Source organism: Heterodontus francisci, chromosome 9 (genome assembly GCF_036365525.1).
Source record: "Heterodontus francisci isolate sHetFra1 chromosome 9, sHetFra1.hap1, whole genome shotgun sequence".
NCBI classification, from domain to species: domain Eukaryota; kingdom Metazoa; phylum Chordata; class Chondrichthyes; order Heterodontiformes; family Heterodontidae; genus Heterodontus; species Heterodontus francisci.
In genome coordinates this window covers 14,070,659-14,091,217 of record NC_090379.1, presented here as the reverse complement: position 1 = coordinate 14,091,217, position 20,559 = coordinate 14,070,659, and the positions used below count along the sequence as shown (strand labels likewise).

Genomic DNA, 20,559 nt, shown 5'->3' with positions numbered 1-20,559 from the left:
GAAACAAAGGGTAGTTGTTGACGGGTGTTTTTGCGACTGGAAGGCTGTTTCTAGTGGCGTTCTGCAGTGCTCAGTACTAGGTCCCTTGCTTTTTGTGCTGTATAATGATTTGGATGTAAATGTAGGGGCATGATCAAGAAGTTTACAGACGACACAAAAATTGGCTGTGTGGTTGATAGCGAGGAGGACAGCTGTACACTGCAGGAAGATATCAATGGACTGGTCGGGGGGGGGGGGGGGGGGGGGGGGGCGGGTGCAGAAAAGTGTCAAATGGAATTCAACCTGGAGAAGTATGAGGTGATGCATTTGGGGAGGTCAAGCAAGGCAAAGGAATACACAATTCATGGGAGTATGAATACTGAGAGGTATAGAGGAAGTAAGGGACTTTGGAGTGAATGTCCACAATTCCATGAAGGTAGCAGGACAGGTTAGGAACATAGGAGCAGTAGGCCATTCAGCCCATCGAACCTGCCCCGCCATTCAATATCATGGCTGATCTTCCACTTCAATGCCTTTTTCCCACACTATCCTCATATCCCCTTATGTCATTGGTATTTAGAAAGGAGGAAAGGTTGAGAAGATGGTTAAGGAGGCATATGGAATCCTTTCCTTTATTAGCTGAGGTATAGAATATAAGAGCAGGGAGGTTATGCTGGAACTGTACAAATCATTAGTTAGGCCACAACTTGAATACTGTGTGCAGTTCTGGTCACCTCATTACAGAGATGTAATTGCGCTAGAGAGGGTACAGAGGAAATTTAAGAGGACATTGCCAGGACTGGAAAAATGAAGCTTTGAGGAAAGATTGAATAAGCTCGGGTTTTTCTCCTTGGACAGAGGAGGCTGAGGGGAGATTTGTTTGAAATGTATGAAATTGTGAAGGGCCTAGATAGAGTGGATGGGAAGGGCCTATTTACCTTAGCAGAAAGATCAGTGACTAAGGGGCATAGATTAAAAGTGACTGATTAGACGGGAGATGAGGAAAATTCTTTTCACCCAGAGGGTGGTGAGGGTCTGGAACTCACTGCCTGAAAGGTTAGTAAAGGCAGAAACCCTCAACTCATTTAAAAGATGTCTGGATATGCACCTCAAGTGCCGTAACCTGCAGGGCTATGGACCAAATGCTGGAAGGTGGGATTAGGCTGGGTGGCTCATTTTTTGGCCGGCGCAGACAGGATGGGCCTATTGGCCTCTTTCTGTGCTGTAAACTTTCTATGTTTCTAAGAGATATAGAAAAAAAATTAACTAGTGAAGGCCATTGATCTAAATAGTATAAACTGGCTCAAGACATAATTGACATTTTTCCAGGAAGTGTGACTGAGGGATACAATGTCAAAATAGGCAGTTATGATCAGTGAAAAGGGGCAGACTTGCTAGGCTCATGGCCTTCTCCTTTATTCAAACAGCCCTGACATCATAAATCACAAGGTGGCTCCAATATCATTACCATGCCAGCCTTTAAATTAGAAAGAGTTACATTTATATAGCGCCTTTCTTGACCTTAGACTGTCCCAAAGCGATTTACATCCGATGAAGTACTTTTGAATTGTGTAGTTTAGTTTAGAGATACAGCACTGAAACAGGCCCTTCGGCCCACCGAGTCTGTGCCAACCATCAACCACCCATTTATACTAATTCTACACTAATTCCATATTCCTACCACATCCCCACCTTCCCTATATTTCCCTACCACCTACCTATACTAAGGGGAATTGCTAATGGCCAATTTACCTATCAACCTGCAAGTCTTTGGCATGTGGGAGGAAACTGGAGCACCCGGAGGAAACCCACACAGACACAGGGAGAACTTGCAAACTCCACACAGGCAGCACCCAGAATTGAACCCGGGTCGCTGGAGCTGTGAGGCTGCGGTGCTAACCACTGCGCCACTGTTATAATGCAGGAAACGTGGCAATTTGTGCACAGCAAGCTCCCACAAACAGCAATGCAATAAAGACCAGATTATCTGGTTTTAGGTGTTAGTTTTAACACAATTTTCCTCTCAATGTTGTGCTTCTAGCAATGTACTTATTAATTTAACAGATCAGCAGTTTCTCACATTTCGCCGTGAATCAGCAAAATTCTTGACTATTTAAAAACACAGTGATTTGCCTTTTCTCATGGAAATGCTAACAATGTTCACAAATATGTCCAACAGATGATCTCAACTAGCGCATGAAAGTTTTGCTAAAGCAGCAGTTGTGAGTTTTCCCACCCACACACCAAACCCCCTCCCCCAACTAAAAAAACAAACCCTCCTCTATGTCAGCAAACTGCTGCAGGGAAGGGAAAGGGTAAAGTGAAACATGAGTAAATAGATGACATACAGGAATGCTATTCCATAATTTCACCAGAGATTTAGCTCAGCATTGCAAGGAACACATCAAATAGCAAACTGTGCTTTGAGCAGTCAATTTTAAAAAATCAAAACTTAGAGTTTTGGACTGGAAATTACAAGTTTCTGGTCACGAGGGAAAATAGCTCTTTAACATTTAATAGGTTAGACTGGCCATCTGCTCCCTACCTGGACATGACAACATCAGAGCTATCACCTACTAAAAGATGTAAATGGTAATCTCCAGATGGATCAGTGGCATGCAGTACCACATCGTGTCACTCCAGAGATTATGCTTTTCATGCTGTGGCATGAGTTGGTGAAGCTGAGTTGCACAAATCACATCCATACCACATGCAGAATCAAGTCCAGTATCTCCAAATGCTACCATGGGTAACAGGACAGATTTTGTGTAGTAAACCTGTAAGAGTCAATGTCATTAAAGAAAAAGTTTTATATAGTTGCAAAACTTAATTTAATAACATCTCCTGATGGGTCAGCAATACTTATTAGGAATTCCTCAGGTTGAAACCCCAGTATTATGGGTTGAGTTAAATGATTTCAGCCAAAAACATGGGAGGTGTATTACCTCATTGTCCCTGGTTTTAGGAAGATAAACTGGCCAAGGACTGCAGCTCACCACCACCTTCTCAAGGGCAATTAGTGATGTGCAATAAATGCAGGCCTAGCCAGTGACACCCACATCCCATAAACAAATAAAAAAAATGTCCCTCTAGATAAAGAGGATAAAAAAGTACCCAATAACACCCTCATCCTTTTTTTTTATTCTTTCATGGGATGTGGGAGTCGCTGGCTATGCCAGCATTTATTACCCATTCTTAATTACCCTTGAACCACTGCAGTCCATGTGGTGTAGGTAAGGGAAGGGAGTTCCAGGATTTTGACCCAGTGACAGTGAAGGAACGGCGATATAGTTCCAAGTCAGGACAGTGTGTGGCTTGGAGGGGAACTTGCAGGTGGTGGTGTTCCCATGCATATGGTGCCCTTGTCCTTCTAGGTAGAAGAGCTCACGGGTTTGGAAGGTGCTTTCGAAGGAGTCTTGTGAGTTGCTACAGTGCATCTTGTAGATGGTACACACTGCTGCCACTGTGCGTTGGTGGTGGAGGGAGTGAATGGGGTGCCAATCAAGCGGGCTGCTTTATCCTGGATGATGTCGAGCTTCTGGAGCGTTGTTGGAGCTGCACTCGTCCAGGCAAGTGGACAGTATTCCAAAGCACTCCTGACTTGTAGATGATGGACATGCTTTCAGGAGTCAGGAGGCGAGTTACTCGCCACAGAATTTCCAGCCTCTGACTACTCTTGCAGCCACAGTATTTATATGGTTGGTCCAGTTCAGTTTCTGATTAATGGTAACCCACAGGATGTTGATAGTGGGGGATTCAGTTATGGTCATGCCACTGAATGTCAGGGGGCGATGGTTGGATTTTCTTTTGTTGGAAATGATCATTGCCTGGCACATGCATGGCTCAAATGTAACTTGCCACTTAGCAGTCCAAGCCTGAATGTTGTCCAGGTCTTGCTGCATATGGACACGGACTGCTTCAGAAATTGGAAGGAACATCTCGCCATGGTGAAACAGAAACTGGGTATGGAAGCAACGCTCTACCTCTACTGCAGATAAGAACCTGGTCATCGGGTGCAAGGTGCTCTCGTTATTGCACTACATGACGCAGGTCTGGCCAATACCTTGCTCCTGAACTGTGGTGGTCACCCTGATGTCCTGAAGAGTACTTTTGTGTGCGGCTACATCAAGCTGTGCGTTGACCATTGGTACGCAACACCAAGTGTCACTACATCCTGAGGTTCTATCTGTCCCCAGTGTTGCGAAGGATGGGTCTGGCCACATTGCTGCGAATGTGCCATTCAGGTGGATTGTGCTGTACCACCTGCACCTTGTGGAAAAGTTTGTACAGAAAAATACATTTATCCACAAGTCCATTAGGCAGTGGTTCGCATGTAACATCCTCGAGGCCCTGCAGGAAACAGAGATGGTGGATCCAGTTGGACGGTTCCCTGAACAGACCATCAAACCCTTTGGCAGAATGCCTCATCGCCAGAACTTTCAATCAAAAACCAAGATGTAGCTTGTCAGATCCTTCCTGCATGCCCGGAGTCTCATTGCCTCCATGGGGAAGAGACTGTCGCCCATCTCCTTCTGGAACGTGCCTTCACAAAGTAAATCTGGAAAGAGATACAGTGACATAGTGCATCTCGAGCAGCTCCGCAACAGAGGACTATGGGCTGTTCCCAGGGATGCACACCGAGATAAATATCAACTGCTGCTGGGGGACCATCAACTCGGTGAAAAACGCTCTTTGGTCTCCCTGAAACTTTCTGATCTTCCAGTGCAAAAAGCTGTTGATAACCAAGCTTTGCAGACTGGCGCATTCCAAGGTCCATATGCTGAGGGACACACTTAAGCTTGGAATAGCCGCCGCAAAGGCTCAATGGGGAAAGGCCACTGTGTAAAGCCCTCCTACCACAATATACCGAGGGCTGGAAACTGTGTAAAACTCCTCGGCTATATTGTGGTAGGAGGGCTTTACATCAAACAGGAAATGTAAACAAAGTGACTCCTGACAATGCAGAGCATGAGCAGAGCTATCACGCGTCATCAGTGCGTGCGAACATTTGCCAGCTTGCCAGTATGAATGCACGCAAATGATATCACCACGCAATGACGTCCTCACCCCTAATAGCTGCCTCCATTCCCCGATACTCCGCTCCCTCCCAACTTCCCTGCTTCAATCGTCGCTTCCCCCCGCCACCTTCCCTCAGCCACTCGCTCCACCCTCAGCTATTTGCTCCCGCCCCACCGGCTGCTCACTCCGGGCCTCCCCACTCCCGCCCTCGACGATTTCTCCCCTCCTCCCCACCGGCCGCTTCCCCCCGCCTCAGCCACTCGCTCATGACCTTGCCACTGCTCTACCCCCTCCCCTGGGCCAATCGTTCCTGCTCCTCACTCCACCCCCATCCCTACTCCGGCCCCACACCCCCCCTACTTCCCGCCACACGCTCCCTGATTACACCCCACCCTGCTCCAGGCCGCACCACTTCCCTCCTCTCGGCCACTTGCTTCCACGTCGCCCCGTCACCTCTCGCAGCCCGCCTTGCTTTATCGGGTGGCGTGGTGGGGAACGATTGAATGTGGGAGCGAATGGCTGAGAGGAGGGAAGTGGCGTGGCCTGGAGCAAGCGGGTGGACAGCAGATTGGGTGGGGGAGGTGGAGCGGGGAGCGAGTGGCCGGAGAGCGGGGCAGACTGGGGAGAGCGGGGGGGGGGGGGGGACGAGCAGTGGGAGAACGGGTTGTGGGGGGAGGGGAAGCGAAGAGAACAGCGAGGCCAGAACAAGTAGCTAAGGGAAGGCAGCGGGGAGCGAGCGGCGAGAAGACGGACATTGGAGGGAGCGGAAAAGCGCAATGGCAGGAGAGAGCAGGGGACTGTTGGGGTGGCGATGGCAACCATTGAAGGGATTTTCAGGTTGAATTTGTTTTGTGTGATAAATTGAGCAGCGCTATCTTTATTACAGGCAGCTGCCTGAGATGTCGTAGACAGTGACGTTTCAGTGGAAGAGGCTGCATTTGTGCATTTGCTAGTACTGCACCACCTAGTGGTTGCACTGTCAGCAAATGCAGCCTTTATGTAAATGTACATTTTAAATATAAGCTGTAATGGCAAATGTAGTGAGGCATCCCATGTACTGTATTGAAAGAAACTGATCTATATTGCACTTTATGCAATGTCAAATTTGAACTGTTATGTAATATACTTACAAATTTGATGAATGATATATACTTTTCGGAAAAAAATTAAAGCCTCAGACAGCAAACAGCATAAATTCAACAGCATGGTCCAAGACAAACTATACTTTGAGGTATTGGGACGATTTCCACTGGACCAGAGAACGGTGAAGAGATTTGATTGAGGTTTTTAAGCTTATGAAAGGTTTTGATAGAGTGTGTAGGGAAAGACCATGCCTTCTGGTTAGAGAGTCAGTGACAAATTACACTGAGAGTGGAGGAGGTTGGTTAGGAGAAATTTATTTAAACAGCATTGTTGGAACATGGAATGCTTTGCTATAGGGAATGGTTGAGACAAAGACCATTGCATCTTTTAAGGGAACAATGGATGAATATTTAAAGGGCTATAGGGAGACAGCAGGGCAGTGGGATTAATTCTGGACTGCTCCGGTAAAAAGAGATGGCAGAGATGAATGCCTGTTTTTGCACAGAAAAAGGAGCAAAAACTCACGTTGAAGTGCTGGCTTTTAAAACAAAGTGGATTTGTGTAAAAGACCACAGGCTGCAGGTAAATGCAAAATGTGTATTACAGTCAGACACAACCACTGTTACCCAGACGGGTTAGGAACAATGAGGGAGGTATTACCTTATCTCAGGGGCCTCCTAATAAATGTTCGCACTTTAGAAAGATGAAGCTAGTGTCAAGAAATCCAAACTGCATGTGACAAAGGAAATCTACGAGCTATGTATGAAGAGATCAAGAGGGTGCTTGGCCCTGCCATCACCAAAGTTGTTCCCCTAAAGTCAGCAGATGGTGATGTACTCACAATCAAGTCCCACCGGGCTGATCCCTACTATGAGCTGTACTCCTGTGAATTGGACATCTCCCAGTCTGCGCTCGATGCTCTCTCGCAACATCCTGCCATGGATGAGTAAGATGAAGAACCCTCATCACTGCGGAGCTCGAGAAGGCCATACACCGCTTAGCGAACAGAAGGGCACCAGGCAAGTACGGAATCCTCACTAGCTACAAGCGAGGTACCAGAAGACTGGAGGTCTGCGAACGTTGTGCCATTGTTTAAAAAGGGTGCGAGGGATAGGCCAAATAATTATAGACTGGTCAGTCTGACCTTGGTGCTGGGTAAATTATTAGAATCAATTCTGAGAGACAGGATAAACTGCCACTTGGAAAGGCACAGATTAATCAGGGATAGTCAGCATGAATTTGTTAAGGGAAGGTCGTTTCTTACTAATTTGATTGAATTTGATGAGGAAGTAACAAGGATGATTGATGAGGGCAGTGCAATGGATGTGGTCGACATGGATTTTAGTAAGGTATTTGACAAGGTCCCACATGGCAGACTGGTCAGTAAAATGAAAGCCCATGGGATACAGGGGATTGCGGCAGGTTGGGTCCAAAATTGGTCGATGGATGTTTTTGCGAATGGAAAGTGGTTTCCAGCGGGACTCAGTATTGGGTACCTTGCTGTTTGTGGTTTATATTAATGATTCGGACTAAAATGTGGGAGGCATGATTGGGAATTTTGCAGCTGACACAAAAATTGGCCGTATAGTTGATAACGAAGAGGATAGCTGCAGACTCCAGAATGATATCAATAGTTTTGGCTGAATGGGCAGAAAAGTGGCAAATGGTATTCAATCTGGAGAAGTGTGAGGTAAGAGGACAAACAAAGCAAGGGAATACATAATAAACAGGAGGATATTGAGAGAGTAGAAGAAGTGAAGGACCTTGGAGTGCACGTGCACAAGTCCTGGAAGGTGGCAGGACAGTTAGATGGAGTGGTGAAGAAGGCATATTGAATACTTTCCTTTATTGGCCGAGGTATAAATACAAAAGTAGGGATGCGATGCTGGAACTGTATAAAATGCTGATTAGACCACAGCTGGAGTATTGCATACAGTTCTGGCCACCACATTACAGAAAGGACATAATTGCTCTGGAGAGAGTACAGAGCAGATTTACAAGAATATTGCCAGGGCTTGAAAGTTACAGCTACGAGGAAAGATTGGATCGGCTAGGGCTGTTTTCCTTAGAACAGAGGAGGTTGAGGGGTGACTTAATTGAGGTGTACAAAATTATGAGGGGCCTTCACAGCAAGACAACTCCAAGAAAAACGTAGGCAGCAACAGAAACCTTTATACATGGCCTTCTTTGATCTCACAAAGACCTTCGACTCTATCAAGTGGGAGGGATTATGGAACATCCTCCTCAAATTTGGCTGCACAGAGAAATTCGGCACCATCCTGTGCCTGCTGCACGACGACATGCAAGCTGTAATCCTTGCCAAGGGATTTGCCACTGACCTAATCAGAGTGCAAATTGGAATCAAGCAAGGCTGCATCATCACACCAACGCTCTTTTCCATCTTCCTCGCCGCAACCCTCCACCTCATCTCCTTGAAGCTCCCTGCTGGAGTAGATCTACTCTAAAGGATGAGCGGAAAACTATTTAACCTATATCGCCTCCAGTCCAGAGCCAAGGCCATGCCAACCTCTGTCATTGAGCTGCAGTATGCTGACGAAGCTTGCGTATGCGCACACTCAGAGGCTGAGCTTGAAACCCTTGTTGATGCATTCACGGAGGCGTATCAAAGAATGGGCCTTAAGCTAAATATCCAGAAGACAAAGGTCCTCTACCAGCCTGCTGCTGTAGCGCAACACTGCCACCCCCCCAAACCCCTCCCAACTATTAAGATCCACGGCAAACCACTGGACAATGTGGATCACTTCCCACACCTTGGGAGCTGCCTCTCAGCAAGGGCAGACATCAACGATGAAATTCAAAAAAGTCGATCAAGTTAGTGAGACATGCTCTTCCCTTAACAAATCCATGCTGACTATCCTTGATTAATCTGTGCCCTTCTAAGTGACTGTTTATCCTGTCTCTCAGAACGGATTCCAATAATTTGCCCATTACTGAGGTTAGACTGACTGACTGACTGACCTGTAACTATTTGGTCTATTGTTCGCTCCCTTTTTAAACTAAGGTACAACTTTCACAGTCCTCCAATCCTCTGGCACCACACCTGTATTCAGTGAGGATTGGAAAATGGACAGACACTCTGCTATTTCCTCCCTGGCTTCTTTTAACAGCTTGGGGTACATTTCATCTGGCCCTGGTGATTTATCCACTTTAAAAGATGCTAATCCCAGTAATACTTCCTCATTCCCTATGCTTATCACATACAATACTTCACACTCCTCCTCCTTAATTACAATATCTGCATCGGCCCCTCTTTTGTGAAGATAGATGCAAAGTATTCATTAAGAACCATACCACCATCTTCCACCCCTAGACATAGGTTAGCTTTTTGGTCTTTTATGGGCCCTACTCTTTCCTTAGTTATCCTCTTACTCTTAAATGCATTAATAAAACATCTTTGGGTTCACTTTGATTTTGCTTGCCAATATTCGTTCATGCCCTCTTTTTGCTTTCCTTTTTTATTTCACCCCTCTACTTTCTATACTCCGTTTGGCTTTCTGTAGTATCGCGTTCTCGGTGTTGGACATAAGCCATTTACTCAGCCTTTGAGTATACTGACCGATTTTTCCCTCTAATTCCTCCTTCCCATTGAAGGATGGAACAATCATTGAATAAAGAACTACTGCAGGAAAGCTGTGCCCTACCAATTTCTGAATAATGAGATAATTTTTCAGCTTTATGCAGCACACAGTACTTGCCTTTTAAAAGATATCTGCAATATTAATACATATATAAAAATTATCAATGTTGATTCTAGAATTCCTGGAACAAAATATGGTAATCCTTTAAATATGGCAATCTTCGTTCTCTAGTTTTCAGTTGGTCGAAAACATTTAGGGCCTGATTTTAACTCGGATGGGTGAGTTTGAATGAGTTAAAATCTTGCCCTTACAGTCTGCTTAGGCCAACCAACATTTGTTTGTTGAAAAAAAAAAGTTGCTTCTATCTCCAAAATGTATGGCAGCAGTCTGAAGGGAGCAAAGTAATTAAAGGTTTTTAAAAAAAAAATTAGAGAAGCAACAAACATCAAGTTACATTAGGTTGACAAAAATAAAATTAAAATTTATTACTAAGAAATATGGAAAATGGTCCAGAAGAGGGAGAATTGGGTGGGTAGAACGAGTTGAATTAAAACTGTTTTATTTATTTATTTTTCAGTCTTCAGTCATTTCCCTAGAGTTACTCAGTCCAAGTTTTTAATTACTAGTTTAACAAAAACAATTTATGTCCTGCAATAAATTAACATACATAATCCACAAGAGTTTTTAAATCAAAATGGATATTTGGCATCTTTAATACAGGGAGCAGGAAAGTGCAACCAGGTAGATAAATCTTTCAGAGAGCCAGCACAGGCCTGATAGCTTCCTCCTGTGTTGTAAAATTTTATGATTTATTTCCAAGTGATTACAAAAGGATATGTGGTGTTGCCTTCTTTATTCTAATTAATATTGTTCACACACCACTGGCAACAGGAAACATTCTTACTGAGAAACATCACTTAAGGAACAGCTTCCTTTTAAGACAATTTGTAATCTCATGAGATTACGATAATGATGCCATCCCCATGTGGTCAACACTGCTCCGATAAAGTACCTGCCCTACTCTGGGCCATCTGTTTTTGCCAGATTAGAGTTAACGTTTGACGTTTAGACCAAATGCTCCACAAAACAGGATCAACAGTATCATCAGTAAAACTTCAAAACACTTTGCTTCCTTCCAGTTTTTGTAAATTGTTGTATTTGTCTTACTTGACACAGTTCTCATGATCAAAACTCTGTATAACTGTTTCTGTCTCTTCATCTAACATTCTTCAAAATAAACTTCAATGTCTCTTGAGGAACTGGCACCTGAAAATTGTCAGTCTCACAAATTGCAGTTGTCTATGGACTGTGGCCACAATATTCAACTCCACACCACCACTGGTTTCAGCGCGACGGCAGTCAGGAGAAGAAAAAAATGGTTGGGGGAGGGATTTGCTCCTGGCCATTTCCGACATAGTCCATGCCAATCGCCATGTTACGAAGGGCGATAGTGCAAGCATCCCATGTGTGCGCTGGAAGCACGCCTTATGACATCAGAGTTCAACACAGATATGGTGCCCCACCTATCATTTTGGACCTTGCCGTTCTCTTGAACATGTGTTCAGCTGCACAATGAAAGCACCCCACCACCACCCCCCCGAACCCTAGTGCTATTTAAAAAAGGACTCATCACACAATTTTTAGGTGAGATGCTTTCAAATTTCTTTTGCTGCTGCAGAATAGCACTTGGAGGGGCTAACTAAAGTTCTTTGTCAGAAGGGTGTGGTGCTGAGAAGGCTATGGTGTGGATTTGAAAGACCTCTGAGCAGTAAATTTGCTGTCACTCATGGAGGGTATAGCTGCAGTTCCTCTTGGGCTGCAGCATGGCACGCAGATGAAGACAGAAGTGGAGTTGAAGATGGAGCATAGAGGAGAAGCTGCTTACAGAGGGAGGAGGAGGAGAGCTCTCAACAGAAAGTCATAAACCACTTATGGTCTTGAGAGCGCACTTCTCCTACCTCCACCTCAGCTAGGAGTACACTTCATCAAGGAGGTGATGGCAGAACTGGACCTGCAGCCACAGAGCAGGGCAAGGATGGCGCTGCCAGTGGTCCTCACGATGGCCCTCAATTTCTACACCTCAGGATCCTTCTAGAGCAAAGCCAGCAACAGCACGGACATTTCTTCGTTCACAGGGAGGCGGTGGCTGAGTGGTATCATCACTGGACTAGTAACCCAGAGACCCAGGATATTGATCTGGAGACATGGGTTCAAATCCCACCACAGCAGAAGGTGGAATTTGAATTTAATTAATAAATCTAGAATTAAAAGCTAGTCTAATGATGGCCATGAAACCATTGTCAATTGTTGCAAAAACCCATCTGGTTCACTAGAAGGAAATCTGCTGTCCTTACCTGGTCTGGCCTACATGTGACTCCAGACCCACAGCAATGTGGTTAACTCTTATATGCCCTCTGAAATGGCCTAGCAAGCCACTCAGTTGTACCTAACCTCTACGAAGTCAATGAAAAGGAATGAAACCGGACGGACCACCCGGCATCGACCTAGGCACCGGAAACGACAACGGCAAACCCAGCCCTATTGACCTTGCAAAGTCCTCCTTACTAACATCTGGGGGCTTGTACCAAAGATGGGAAAGCTGTCCCACAGACTAGTCAAGCAACTGCCTGACACAGTCATACTCAACGGAATCATACCTTACAATGTCCCAGACACTGCAATCACTATTCCTGGGTCAGTCCCAGAAGACGTGGCGGGACAGTGGTCTACAGTAGGGAGGGAGTTGCCCTGGGAGTCCTCAACATCGACTCCGAACCCCATGAAGTCTCATGGCATCAGTCCAAACATGGGCAAGGTAACCTCCTACTGATTACCACCTACCGCCCTCCCTCAGCTGATGACTCAGTACTCCATGTTGAACACCATTTGGAGGAAGCACTGAAGGTGGCAAGGGCACAGAATGTACTCTGGGTGGGTGACTTCAATGTCCATCACCAAGAGTGGCTCGGTAGCACCACTATTGACTGAGCTGGCCGAGTACTAAAGGACATAGCTGCTAGACTGGGTCTGTGGCAGGTGGTGGGGGAACCAACACGAGGGAAAAACATACTTGACCTTGGCCTCACCAATCTGCCTGCCGCAGATGCTTCTGTCCATGACCGTATTGGTAGGAGAGACCACCGCACAGTCCTTGTGGAGACGAAATCCCACCTTCACAGTGAGGATACCGTCCATCGTGTTGTGTGGCACTATTACCGTGCTAAATGGGATAGATTTCGAACAGATCTCGCAATGCAAAACTGGGCATCCATGAGGCGCTGTGGGCCATCAGCAGCAGCAGAATTGTACTCATCCACAATCTGTAACCTCATGGCCCGGCATATTCCCCACTCTACCATTACCATCAAGCCAAGAGACCAACCCTGGTTCAATGAAGAGTGCAGGAGGGCATGCCAGGAGCAGCACCAGGCATACCTCAAAATGAGGTGTCAACCTGGTGAAGCTACAACCCAGGACTACTTGCATGCCAAACTGCATAAGCAGTATGCAACAGACAGAGCTAAGCGATCCCATAACCAAAGGATCAGATCTAAGCTCTGCAGTGCTGCCACATCCAGTCGTGAATGGTGGTGGACAATTAAAGAATTAACTGGAGGAGGTGGCTCCGCAAATATCCCCATCCTCAATGATGGGGGAGCCCAGCACATCAGAGCATAAGATAAGGCTGAAGCATTTGCAACAATCTTCAGCCAGAAGTGCCGAGTTGATGATCCATCTCGGCCCCCTCCTGAAGTCCCCAGCATTACAGATGCCAGTCTTCAGCCAATTCGGTTCACTCCACATGATACCAAGAAACGACTGAAGGCACTGGATACTGCAAAGGCAGTATCAACTAGTCCAACCCGGCCAATTACTGCCCCATCAGTCTACTCTCGATCATCAGTAAAGTGATGGAAGGTGTCATTAACAGTGCCATCAAGCGGCACTTGCTTAGCAATAACCTGCTCAGTGATGCTCAGTTTGGGTTCCGCCAGGACCACTCAGCTCCTGCCCTCATTACCGCCTTGGTTCAAACGTGGACAAAAGAGCTGAACTCAAGAGCTGTGGTGAGAGTGACTGCCCTTGACATCAAGGCAGCATTTGACCGAGTACAGCATCAAGGAGCCCCAGCAAAACTGGAGTCAATGGGAATCAGGGGGAAAACTCTCCGCTGGTTGGAGTCATACCTAGCGCAAAGGAAGATGGCTATGGTTGTTGGAGGTCAATCATCTGAGCTCCAGGACATCACTGCAGGAGTTCCTCAGGGTAGTGTCCTAGGCCCAACCATCTTCAGCCGCTTCATCAATGACCTTCCTTCAATCATAAAGGTCAGAAGTGGGGATGTTCGCTGATGATTGCACAGTGTACCGCACCATTCGCAACTCCTCAGATACTGAAGCGGTCCGTGCAGAAATGCAGCAAGACCTGGACAATATCCAGGCTTGGGCTGATAAGTGGCATGTAACATTTGCGCCACACAAGTGCCAGGCAATGACCATCTCCAACAAGAGAGAATCTAACCATCTCCCCTTGACATTCAATGGCATTACAATCACTGAATCCCCCACTATCAACATCCTAGGAGCTACCATTGACCAGAAACTGAACTGGAGTAGTCATATAAATACCGTGGCTACAAGAGCAGGTCAGAGGCTAGGAATCCTGCGGCGAGTAACTCACCTCCCGACTCCCCAAAGCCTGTCCACCATCTACAAGGCACAAGTCAGGAGTGTGATGGAATACTCTCCAGTTGCCTGGATGGGTGCAGCTCCAACAACACTCAAGAAGCTCGACGCCATCCAGAACAAAGTAGCCCGCTTGATTGGCACACGATCCACAAACATTCACTTCCTCCACCACCGACGCACAGTGGCAGCAGTGTGCAACATCTACAAGATGCACTACAGCAACGCACCAAGGTTCTTTCGATAGCACCTTCCAAACCCGTGACCTCTACCACCTCGAAGCACAAGAGCAGCAGATGCATGGGAACATCACCCCCTGCAAGTTCCCGTCCAAGTCACACACCATCCTGACTTGGAACTATATCGCCATTCCTTCACTGTCGCTAGGCCAAAATCCTGGAACTCCCTTCCTAACAGCACTGTGGGTGTACCTACCTCACATGGACTGCAGTGGTTCAAGAAGGCAGCTCACCACCACCTTCTCAAGGGCAGTTAGGGATGGGCAATAAATGCTGGCATAGCCAGTGACGCCCACATCCCATGAATGAATTTTAAAAAACATGCACCACTGGATCAGGGAAGTCACTGAGGTCCTTTATGTAAGGAGGGGGTCCTTCGCGGTCTTCTCTCTAAGCAGAGAGAAGCAGGGGGAGCGAGTATGTGGTTTTGCCAGGCTAGCGGGCTTTCCACTGGTGCAGGGAGCCATTGATTGCAAGCATATGGCTCTGAAGGCGCCCTCTCTCAATGGGGAGATGTATCTGAACCACAAAGTGTTCCACTCCCTGAACATGCAACTAGTGTATGACCACACATGGACCGTCATGTTAGTGAATATCTGCTATCCTGGCAGCAGTCATGATGCTTTCATCCTGCAACAGTCAGCTATTTCAGCCATCTTCAAGCCACCTCATCACACCAGAGGGTGTTTGCTCAGGGACAAAGAAAAACCACACTACAGATGGCGAATGACTCCCCTCTACAATCCCACCACATGTGAACAGTGCTCCTACAATGACAGCCATGCTTCGACCAGGAACACTGTGGAGCAGACCACCTGTATTAATGGTTCTGCTGCCTGGATCGCTCTGGGGAAACCCCCTATTACTTACTGGAGTGGGTCTTGTGACTCACTGTGGTCTTTTGCATCCTCCACATCCTGGCAAGTATAAGGGTGCAGCCCTTGCCACCATGTCTTTGGCAATCAACTCTGGAGGAGGAGGAGGAAGAGGAACAGGAGCTGGAGGAGCAGAATGGGAGCAGGCATCCAAGGACATCATTGCTCCAGATGAGCTGTCAATGAGCACCTCATCAGACTGCTGCTCCCCTAAAAAAATCCCCAAATCAACATTGCTCCACACATCCCTCTATTACAGACCATGTGAGACCTGGACTGTGTATTACATAAGAGCATTAGAGAACTTCCATCAGAAATGCCTCCGTCGTATCCCACAGATTCAATGTAAGGGCTGTCGAACAACGCTACTATCCTTCTTCAAGCATTCAGGAAAAATTCCTGCAAAATCAACTCCAATGTACTGGCCACTATGTCTGCATGGCTGAAAATCAACTCCCCAGCAAGTCTTGTTTTCACATCTCTCAAATGACCAAAGTTCCACAAGGGGACAAATAAAACACTTCAAATACACACTGAAGCTCTTCATGAAGCACGGCTGCTTTGAGCTTAACAACTGGGAGGAGTTTGCTACCAATCGTTCAGAATGGTGACAACTTGTTCACCAAGCTGCATCACACTTACAGTCCTAACACCTTAATGATGAGGCAGAGTGAGAGCAGAGACGGAAAGAAAAGGAAGCAAATCCTGCACTCTGGATCCCACTACCTGTGGGACATCCTGCACTTTGTGCCCAAAGATCAGCGGGTCGAAAATCAGCCTGCTCAGTCAAATGAAGACCAATGGCAGAAACTCGTAACCCTGAGTAGACGTTGTCCTTGAATCAAGGAACAGCTGACGACGACGACAGACCATCTCAGTGCCCTCTTGGCCAAAACTCTGAAATAAAAGATACCACAAACCAACCACTCCATACCAACTTTATCCAACAAAACTTCCAATACGATCTACAATACTCAATTATTCACCCTTATGCTTTCTCTTACTGACTGTCTTGCCAATGCCTTTGTCTGACCTAGTGCTCCTATGCAGTGCTACTCCAGTGGCTGCAGCATAGCTGGCAGAAGGCTGCTTAATTTCACTGGGGGTAGGATGCCCTCAAGTAGCTCTGAACTTTAAGGGCAAGGCATCAGACTATAATAGCTCGGCATGGGCAGCAGCAGTTTGGGCTGGCTGACTGAGAGGCAACTGCAGTGCCACTGGCAGAGTGGTAGTGTTAGCAACATGAATGCTGTCACCCTGAGAAAAGACAGCAGGTTTATGCCCCATTAGAGCCACTGCCACACTGCCTGGGGCACGTCTCAGCAATCTGAGTAATCTGCTGCAGCACAGATTACTGGACTGCTGAGAGACCCTGTAAGCCCCTTTGAACACTGGTATCTGTAGCCATGATGGCAGTAGTCCCCCTGGTTTTACTGCAGTCTACTCGTGCCAATGACTCATCACAAGCAGATCGCATCTCTATACTACTCTCTAAAGTATGCAAAGTACCAGTATCTGAGCTGGTGGCTACAAGTGTCCGATTAAGTGACTAGACTTCTTCCTCAGATATGTGCTCTTCTTCTCACCTTTCATCTTCAGGTACCATTGGCTGGCCAGGCAGCAGGTCTTGGAAAGCATAGCTGCACAAGGGAAGGGTTACAGTGAGGGAAGGGGCTGGGCGGAAAGCAAAGGGTGCACGGTTACACTAGCTTGCAGGATGAGGGTGAAATCGGATTTGTGAAGGTGCAAAGGCAGGAACATACTTTCATCAATGTTTCCTGTAAGCTGCGCATGCGCGACTGGGCAGTAGCCCAGATGATACCGTGCAGACTGCTCACAAGTTGTTTAAGATATCACATGTTAACAGCCACGCAAATAACATTACAGATACCACACATTCAAATGAACAGGCAGTGCACACACAAAAAATTTCAAGGGGACAGTGAAAGTCATCCTGGATGGCTTCGGTATTGCAGGTTGCAATGGCGTCAGTAACTGTTGCATCAATAGTACGGAGATTGTCTCCTCCAAGGGACTAAGGACATGCAGTCATGCCTGTCCTTTGTTATGATGTATTACCTTGTCCTGCAAGAGGGAGGCAAGAGTGTTAATGAATATATTGCAATGTTATTGGGTGATGTGTCGTCATAGCTGACTAGCTGGAAGAATGGGGAAGCTGCAAGATATGGGTGTTAGGCCTGCAGCAGTGATAAATGTGTGAGGGTGAGGTGGATAATACGAAGGTTCAGAATGATGCAGGATTGCTAAAGATTATCGATGGGCGGGTGATGGGGGTTTGGTGCATTCAGAAGCATGTGCGGGTGTGGTGCGGTGGGTAGGAGATGACATTTGAAGATGCGTTCACTAAACTTTACGGCTTGTGAAGTCATTGAACCTTTTCCAGCACTGTGGCCAGGTCTTTGGGGCCAGAATCTTGGCATTGACCTCCATGGCTATCTGCTTCCACTGTCTTTTCAGGGTATGTCTGGAGGGCCTCCCTGCCCCCTGTGGAAAGATGATCTTTCTCCTCCTTTCCATGTCATGCATCTGACAACCTGGTAGCCCTCTCTCTCGCCTGCTGCTCATTGCTCTAGTTTCTTTCTGTTGAGAAAATCTTTCCCATTCACTTCCAGCACCTGCTGTAGCCAGAATCCACCTCCCTTTTAAGAGGTGCAGGCTGGCTTTAAGTAGAGCAGGCCAGCTTTAATTGGTGCTAGCTTCGCACAAGCCTGAACCCCTTGCTGAGCATGCAGCCACTCAGCAGTGCATTTAGCGCTGGGCTGCATGCCACAATCATAGAGATGAGAACACAGCATGAAGTTTGCAGTGTGCCAACATCACTTCCATCGGCCTGGGGTAATTGCGTAATGCAATCCCTGTGCCTATTAACAGGCCTTACGCAACTTTTAGCCCTATAATTCTGATTTATCCCAAGGTGAACTGCGTCTGGTGTTGGACGACTCTGGCAGAATGTAGAGCATGTAATATACAGGAAAATACAGTTAACCATCCAAAAAGTGGAAAGCTTTTGAGAACTGTAACCTCACAAAGAACTAAAGACTCAAAATATATTGTGAATATTAGATCCATTTAGAATTATAGTTAATAGCATAACAGTTACCAATATAAAATTACTTAGCAGCTTCAATATTAGTATCGGTGCAATTTTCTTCAAACCCAAGCATAAGGATGGAAATTTTGTTCTCATAATATCAGGTTACAAAACACAAGTAGAAATATTAAATAATTAATCTATTAAACTATTGTAGTTTGTAAGTCTCTAAAATCAAAAGTTCCCAGGAGTGTGAAATGATTTTTGAGGACGCTGGTAATGATTTTATTTTAATTAGAGTACAAAAAGTGTTCAGTGCTACCTCAGCAACAGCAGCACCAGCACGGAGACAAAATTCAATGAAAGAATGTGCACTGTTGGATGGTCAACTTCAAAATCAGCTGTTTTTCTTCTTAATCGTTAATGGCATATTTGGTATTCCAGTGTGTTGATAGGCAAGTTATAAATCTGTATTTATGTATTTATCCCTTACCAAGCCTCGAGATGACAGTAATAGCTTTAGGTTACTCTCTAGTGAATTTAAAAAAAATAAAAAATGGTGAATAACTGAAATACTAGAAGTGCTTATGTAATAATGTGATCTCAAGTTGTTTCAATGATATCAAAGATCAAGAGTTTTCTGCGGTCCAAAATAAGAATACACCATTAAAATCGCTCCTATAAGTATAGTGGATGTCCCAGAGAATACAGTTCCTCTATAACCCAACTCGGCACATAAAACTCAAAATATTTTAAAAAGTGTGTTTAACTGTGCAAACATACCGTTGTGGTCTGGATATCATTCAGAAATAAATATTGCAGCAATACTAGTTGGCAAGATTTTCACACATCCAGTTACTTTATTTAGCCCTAACTTAAAAGTTACTACTATGGACTGCATGTACATCCACACTGGTTGTAACGACCTGCCTTTTGAATCCTTATCACAGGGTTAACAAATGGAAATTCTGATTGCAAAACTATTTTTGGACTCATCATAAATTGGATTTGTATCTTTGAGTCCAGACAAAAATCCAACCCTTTTTGCCCAAGTTCAATATGCATGAGGAAAGTACATATACTTTTGAAAAAAAACCCATCTGTAATTAAACATTTCAGTGAACTGTACATTGTAGAGTATGCCAGATATAATGAAATATGCTCTCTTACAGATCTACATTAATATGCACTTACCTGGAGACTCAGGTCTGGAAATACTATTACTGTGCAAATCATCTGTATCAGTAGAATGTAAATCTGTGTAAGACAGAGACAAACTCAGATTACTGGGTTCCTCAGAGTGTGTAGTCCAGCTGCCTTCTGAAGTAGGAGGCCCTCTTGAACCTAAAAGTAATAAAATATAGATTTTATAGATTTTTCAAAAAGCTGCAATGCGAGACAGTGAGAGAACTGTAGCCCTATAGTTCTATAAAGAGAAACAAGGTGGAAAGAACCTCATGTAGTTAGTGACATTATAATCTTGTTACATGAAATGCAGCTTGACATTAAAGTGCACGCGCGGGGGAGAGAGTGAGGGATGTGTGTATATATGCTCACTTTCTCTAACCGTCACTTTAAATAAGTTGTATGCACATATTGTGCTCAGCAGCACCTAAAAGGGCATGCTTCAAGGACATCAAAGATTTTGAGATCTGCCATCTGGGCCTTTGAAACACGCCCTTATCTATCTTATGTTGCACATACAGGTGGTTGGTGCTAAAGCAGGTGTGGAAAGAGATGCAGTGGTTTTTGTCGAGGTTCATCCCAAGCAGCTCTGTAACACAGGAGTCTGTGCTCTACGGGCTGTTCCCAGGGACGCACACAAAGACAAACATCAACTGCTGCTGGAGGACTATCAATTCGGTGAAAGACGCCCTTTGGTCTGCCCGAAACTTGCTGGTCTTCCAGCGCAAAGAGTTGTCCACCACCGAATGTTGCAGACTGGCACATTCCAAGGTCCAGGACTACGTGCTGAGGGACGCACTAAAGCTTGGGGCAGCCGCAGCAAAGGCTCAATGGGGAAAAACC

The 20,559-nt window shown here is 45.8% G+C and overlaps 1 protein-coding gene across 2 annotated transcripts in view; it reads right to left on the bottom strand.

The window, feature by feature from the left end:
- ston2 (stonin 2) overlaps nt 1–20,559 on the bottom strand; it is a 144,458-nt gene that overhangs the window by 69,789 nt on the left and 54,110 nt on the right. The window contains exon 4 of one of the 2 annotated variants that reach the window (XM_068038578.1): nt 19,726–19,875. In XM_068038578.1, coding sequence (XP_067894679.1) covers nt 19,726–19,875 — 150 coding nt within the window. The remainder of the gene's footprint in view (nt 1–19,725; nt 19,876–20,559) is intronic. The other variant, XM_068038579.1, reaches the window with a different exon arrangement.